Genomic DNA, 7656 nt, shown 5'->3' on the forward strand with positions numbered 1-7656 from the left:
TTCATGGCTCTGGCTATGACTATGTTGTGTGTGTGTGTGTGTGTGTGAGTAGGCAGGTAGAGGGGCTGAAGCAGAGACTAGCAGGGAAGTCCATACCTACTGAGAAGTTTGCAGTGAGGAAATCACGAAGATACAACGCCAGAAACCCTGTCAAACTGGTGGTCCCAGCACTGGTAACACACACACACAGATACACACACACAGATATACACACAGATTCACACAGACACACCCACAGATATACACACACACAGACACACACACACAGATATAGACACAGACTTAATAACTTTTTTCCATTCTGATGCTTCTCCCCCTCTCTCTCTCTCTGTGTGTGTGTGTGTGTGTGTGTGTGTGTAGGAGATGATGTACGTATGGAATGGTTTCACCATTGTAGGGAAGAGAGCAGACACCACAGAGAGTCTCCTCATCACCATAGAGAAGACAGAGGAGGAGCTACGCAACGACCCCAGTAAACACACAAACACACACGACCCCAGTAAACACACAAACACACACGACCCCAGTAAACACACACACACACACGACCCCAGTAAACACACACACACACACACGACCCCAGTAAACACACACACACACGACCCCAGTAAACACACACACACACACACGACCCCAGTAAAACACACACACACACACGACCCCAGTAAACACACACACACGATCCCAGTAAACGTAAACACACACACACACACACGACCCCAGTAAACACACACACACACGATCCCAGTAAACGTAAACACACACACACACGACCCCAGTAAACACACACACACACGACCCCAGTAAACACACACACACACGACCCCAGTAAACACACACACACACGACCCCAGTAAACTCACACACACACGACCCCAGTAAACTCACACACACACGACCCCAGTAAACTCACACACACACACGACCCCAGTAAACTCACACACACACGACCCCAGTAAACTCACACACACACGACCCCAGTAAACACACACACACACACGACCCCAGTAAACACACACACACACACGACCCCAGTACACACACACACACGACCCCAGTACACACACACACACACGACCCCAGTAAACTCACACACACACACGACCCCAGTAAACTCACACACACAAGGCCCCAGTAAACTCACACACACACGGCCCCAGTAAACACACACACACACGGCCCCAGTAAACTCACACACACACACGACCCCAGTAAACTCACACACACACACACGACCCCAGTAAACTCACACACACACACGACCCCAGTAAACTCACACACACACACACGACCCCAGTAAACTCACACACACACACGACCCCAGTAAACACACACACACACACACGACCCCAGTAAACACACACACACACACACGACCCCAGTAAACGTAAACACACACACACACGACCCCAGTAAACGTAAACACACACACACACGACCCCAGTAAACGTAAACACACACACGACCCCAGTAAACTCACACACACACGACCCCAGTAAACACACACACACACACGACCCCAGTAAACACACACACACACACAACCCCAGTAAACACACACACACACACACACACACACACACACACGATCCCAGTAAACACACACACACACGTAAACACACACACACACGATCCCAGTAAACTCACACACACACGACCCCAGTAAACACACACACACACGGCCCCAGTAAACACACACACACACACGGCCCCAGTAAACACACACACACACGACCCCAGTAAACTCACAAACACACGACCCCAGTAAACACACACACACACGACCCCAGTAAACTCACACACACACGACCCCAGTAAACTCACACACACACGACCCCAGTAAACTCACACACACACGACCCCAGTAAACTCACACACACACGACCCCAGTAAACTCACACACACCCACGACCCCAGTAAACTCACACACACACACGACCCCAGTAAACTCACACACACACACACGACCCCAGTAAACTCACACACACACACACGACCCCAGTAAACTCACACACACACACACGACCCCAGTAAACTCACACACACACACGGCCCCAGTAAACTCACACACACACACGGCCCCAGTAAACTCACACACACACACGACCCCAGTAAACTCACACACACACACACGACCCCAGTAAACTCACACACACACACACGACCCCAGTAAACTCACACACACACACACGACCCCAGTAAACTCACACACACACACGGCCCCAGTAAACTCACAAACACACGACCCCAGTAAACTCACAAACACACGACCCCAGTAAACACACACACACACACACACGACCCCAGTAAACACACATTCACAACTCATCTTTAAAACTTCATCAGGATCGATGGGTCCCGCTGCGGGATGGTTGAGCTAACGTGTGCTAATGTGATTAGCATGAGGTTGTAAGTAACAACAACATTTCTCAGGACATAGACATGTCTTATTCAGGCAGAAAGCTTAACTTCTTGCTAATCAAACTGCACTGTCCAATTTTCAGTAGCTGTTACAGTGATAAATGCCATTGATTGTTTGAGGAGAGTTTACAGTCATTTACTTGAAAATGTATATACTGACCAGTTAGGCACATTTGGGCACTGTTGATACAACATTTTGAACAGAAATTAAATGGTTCATTCATCTTAACTTAATCAAACTGCACTGTCCAATTAACAGTAGCTGTTACAGTGATAAATGCCATGCTATTGTTGAGGAGAGTTTACAGTTATGAACTTTAAAATGTTTTAATAAACCAATTAGACACATTTGGGCAGTCTTGGTACAACATTTTGACCAGAAATACAATGGTTCATTGGATCAGTCTAAAACTTGACTGCTGCCATCTCTCCCCCCAGGTCCGTCAGAGTACCATCCTGATGACCAGTGTCTGGTTCAGATGTTAAAAGGCCTCTGTCTTAAACACCTGGGAAGACTACTGCAGGCCGAGCTCTGCTTCACACAGGTTCTGTCCAGGTAAGACATGCCCACACAGGTATGACACGCCCACACAGGTTCTGTCCAGCTCTGCTCCACACAGGTTCTGTCCAGGTGTGACACGCCCACACAGGTTCTGTCCAGGTGCGACACGCCCATACAGGTTCTGTCCAGGTGTGACACGCCCACACAGGTTCTGTCCAGGTGTGACACGCCCACACAGGTTCTGTCCAGGTGTGACACGCCCACACAGGTTCTGTCCAGGTGCGACACGCCCACACAGGTTCTGTCCAGGTGTGACACGCCCACACAGGTTCTGTCCAGGTGTGACACGCCCACACAGGTTCTGTCCAGGTGTGACACGCCCACACAGGTTCTGTCCAGGTGCGACACGCCCACACAGGTTCTGTCCAGGTGTGACACGCCCACACAGGTTCTGTCCAGGTGTGACACGCCCACACAGGTTCTGTCCAGGTGTAACACGCCCACACAGGTTCTGTCCAGGTGTGACACGCCCACACAGGTTCTGTCCAGGTATGACACGCCCACACAGGTTCTGTCCAGGTGTTTCGTTCAGCAACCCCTAATACAACCCTCACCAAGGCAGGCGTTATTGGCCTGTCCTACTTTATTTATTTGACCGAGACACGCCCCGAAAGAAAACACGTAAATCTTTGATAAGAGCGAAACAGCACCTCTCTGTCTCAGTATGTGTAGACCATGTATGTGATGCCCCTCCTCCCCTCACCCCTCCTCTCTCCATACCCCTCCCGTCCTCCCCTCACCCCTCCTATCTCCATACCCCTCCCGTCCTCCCCTCACCCCTCCTCTCTCCATACCCCTCCCGTCCTCCCCTCACCCCTCCTATCTCCATACCTCTTCTCACCCCTCCTCTCCCCCCTCCTCTCTCCATACCCCTCCTCCCCTCCCCGTCCTCCTCTCTCTCTCTCTCTCTCCACTCCCCTCCTCTCTCCTCCTCTCTCCTCTCCACTCCCCTCCTCTCTCTCCCTCCCCTCCCTCTCTCTCTCTCTCTCTCTCTCTCCCCCTCCCCTCTCCTCTCCCCTAGTGAGCGGAGAATCAGATTTGACCACTACCTGATCCCCTTCACCCTGTATGAGTTGGGTCTACTCTACAAACAACAGGGGGACTTCATCAAGGCCACACGATACATAGAGAACGCCAAGTAAGTCTGTCCGCATGGCTCCCTATTCAGTACATAGAGAACGCCAAGTAAGTCTGTCTGCATGGCTCCTTATTCAGTACATAGAGAACGCCAAGTAAGTCTGTCTGCATGGCTCCCTATTCAGTACATAGAGAACGCCAAGTAAGTCTGTCCGCATGGCTCCCTATTCAGTACATAGAGAACGCCAAGTAAGTCTGTCCGCATGGCTCCCTATTCGGTACATAGAGAACGCCAAGTAAGTCTGTCCGCATGGCTCCCTATTCAGTACATAGAGAACGCCAAGTAAGTCTGTCTGCATGGCTCCTTATTCAGTACATAGAGAACGCCAAGTAAGTCTGTCTGCATGGCTCCCTATTCAGTACATAGAGAACGCCAAGTAAATGATCTGTCCATATGGCTCCCTATTCAGTACATAGGAAACGTAAGTAAAGTCTGTCTGCATGGCTCCTTATTCAGTACATAGAGACGTAAGTAAGGTCTGTCTGCATGGCTCCTATTCAGTACATAGAAACGTAAGTAAGTCTGTCCGCATGGCTCCTATTGGGTATAGAACGCCAAGTAAGTCTGTCCGCATGGCTCCCTATTCAGTACATCCCAAGTAAGTCTGTTCATGGCTCCTTATTCAGTAAGAGAACGCCAAGTAAGTCTGTCTGCATGGCTCCCTATTCAGTACATAGAGAACGCCAAGTAGAGTCTGTCCATGGCTCCTATTCAGTACATAGAACGCCAAGTAAGTCTGTCCGCATGGCTCCTATTCAGTACATAGAGTCTGTCCATGGCTCCATTCGCCCCAAGTAAGTCTGTCCAGCATGGCTCCCTATTCAGTACATAGAAAGCCAAGTAAGTCTGTCCCATGGCTCCTATTCAGTACCCAGAGAGCCAAGTAAGTCTGTCTGCATGGCTCCTATTCAGTACATAGAACGCCAAGTAAGTCTGTCTGCATGGCTCCCTATTCAGTACATAGAAACGCCAAGTAAGTCTGTCCCATGGCTCCTATTCAGTACACTACATAGGGAATAGGTTGTAGTACTTATTTAAAAGGAGGCTGTATAGGGGGAGAAGGGTGTCGTTTTGGGCCGCAGCCTGGATCACATGTAATATACCGTTTAGCAGACACTTCTATCCAGAGCCCACGGTCTGTATACGTTCGACATATGAAGTCACTATTTTACCTTTATTTAACTAGTCAGTTAAGAACAAATTATTATTTACAATGACAGCCTAGGACATTGGGTTTCTTTGTGTTCAGGGCAGAGCGATTTTTACCTTGTCAGGCTACCATACAGGCTACCATACAGCCTCTACACTCCTAACCACTAGGCTACCATACCACCTCTACACTCTAACCACTAGGCTACCCCTACCGCCTCTACACTCTAACCACTAGGCTACCATACCGCCTCTACACTCTAACCACTAGGCTACCCATGCCACCTCCACTCTAAGCCACCAGGCTACCCTACCGCTCTGCACTCTAACCACTGGGCTACCATACCGCCTCTACACTCTAACCACTAGGCTGCCATGCCACCTCTACACTCTAACCACTAGGCTACCCTACTGCCTCTACACTCTAACCACTAGGCTAGCATACCCACCTCTACACTCCTAACCACTAGGCTGCCCTACCGCCTCTGCACTCTAACCACTAGGCTACCCTACCGCCTCTACACTCTAACCACTAGGCTACCATACCGCCTCTACACTCTAACCACTAGGCTACCCTACCGCCTCTACACTCTAACCACTCAGGCTACCATACCGCCTCTACACTCTAACCACTAGGCTACCCTACCGCCTCTACACTCTAACCACTAGGCTGCCCTACCACCTCTACACTCCTAACCACTAGGCTACCCTACCACCTCTGCACTCTAACCACTGGGCTGCCCTACCCCCTCTACACTCTAACCACTAGGCTGCCCTACCACCTCTACACTCTAACCACTAGGCTACCATACCGCCTCTACACTCTAACCACTAGGCTACCATACCGCTCTACACTCTAACCACTAGGCTACCCTACCGCCTCTACACTCTAACCACTAGGCTACCCCTACCGCCTCTACACTCCTAACCACCAGGCTGCCCTACCGCCTCTAACACTCCTAGCCACTATGGGCTGCCATACCGCTCTGCACTCTAGCCACTGGGCTGCCCAACGCCTCTGCACTCCTAACCACTGGGCTGCCACCGCCTCTACACTCTAACCACTAGGCTGCCCCCACCACCTCTACACCTCCTAACCACTAGGCTACCCTACTGCCTCTACACTCTAACCACTAGCTACCATACCGCCTCTACACTCTAACCACAGGCTACCCTGCCCCCTCTACACTCTAACCACTAGGCTACCCTGCCTCCTCTACACTCTAACCACTAGGCTACCCTACCACCTCTACACTCTAACCACTAGGCTACCACCGCCTCTACACTCTAACCACTAGGCTACCCTGCCCCCTCTACACTCTAACCACTAGGCTACCCTGCCTCCCCTCTACACTCTAACCACTAGGCTACCCTACCACCTCTACACTCTAACCACTAGGCTACCATACCGCCTCTACACTCTAACCACTAGGCTACGCTGCCGGCGACGCAAGCGTCATGCTCTACCATCTGAGATACAGACGCCCACGTTCTTCTGTTAGTTACACTAATATTGTAATACAATACTGTGTGTGTGTGCGTGTGTTTGTCTGTGTGTGACTAGGTTGAACTACAAGGACTACTCCATGGAGTCCAGGCTTCACTTCCGGATCCACGCAGCTCTCAACAGTCTCAAGGGATCGCCTGTCAGCACACCATAACTACAGCCCAACTACAGCCCAACTACAATCAGACTACAACCGATTTTTACACCATAACTACAGCCCAACTACAATCGATTTTACACCATAACTACAGCCCAACTACAATCGATTTTACACCATAACTACAGCCCAACTACAATCGATTTTACACCATAACTACAGCCCAACTACAATCGATTTTACAGAACAGATTTTACAGATTTTTTACAGAACCTTGGGGAGAGGGGAGAGGAGGAGGGAGGGGAGAGGAGAGAGGAGGGAGAGGAGGAGGAGGGGGGGAGAGGGGAGGAGGGGGGAGAGGGGGGGGGAGAGGGGGGAGAGGAGAGAGGAGGAGGAGAGGAGGGGGAGGAGAGGGGGAGGAGAAGGAGGGGAGGAGAGGAGGAGAGGGGAGAGGAGAGGAGAGGGGAGGAGGGGGAGGAGAGAGGAGAGGGGAGAGGGGGAGGGGAGAGGGGGAGGGAGGAGGGGGAGGGAGGAGAGGGGGGAGGAGGGGGAGGAGGAGGGGAGAGGAGAGGGGAGGGGAGGAGGAGGGGGAGAGGAAGAGGGGGAGGGGAGAGGAGGAGGGGGAGAGGGGGAGGAGGAGGGAGAGGAGGGGGAGGGGAGGAGAGAGGAGATTTGAGATCCAAGAGGTTTTATGAGGTGACAGAATGGCCCCCTTTTTATTAGAGGGTGTTTTCATACATGTCTGTTTTTACCGTTCAGAAATGAAATGCGCTTTGTATCTA

At 51.1% G+C, this 7656-nt stretch overlaps 1 protein-coding gene across 1 annotated transcript; it reads left to right on the plus strand.

Moving 5' to 3' along the window:
- Positions 1-90: 90 nt before the first annotated feature.
- LOC135566761 (tetratricopeptide repeat protein 39B-like) lies at positions 91-7146 on the plus strand. The gene is made up of 5 exons (XM_065014381.1): positions 91-173; positions 361-472; positions 2860-2977; positions 4005-4121; positions 6835-7146. The coding sequence occupies exons 2-5, from the start codon at positions 364-366 to the stop codon at positions 6929-6931; spliced, it is 441 nt and encodes a 146-aa protein (XP_064870453.1). The 5' UTR covers positions 91-173; positions 361-363; the 3' UTR covers positions 6932-7146.
- The last annotated feature ends 510 nt before the right edge of the window (positions 7147-7656 follow it).

The sequence above is a fragment of the Oncorhynchus nerka genome, unplaced genomic scaffold, assembly GCF_034236695.1.
Source record: "Oncorhynchus nerka isolate Pitt River unplaced genomic scaffold, Oner_Uvic_2.0 unplaced_scaffold_3434, whole genome shotgun sequence".
NCBI lineage: Eukaryota > Metazoa > Chordata > Actinopteri > Salmoniformes > Salmonidae > Oncorhynchus > Oncorhynchus nerka.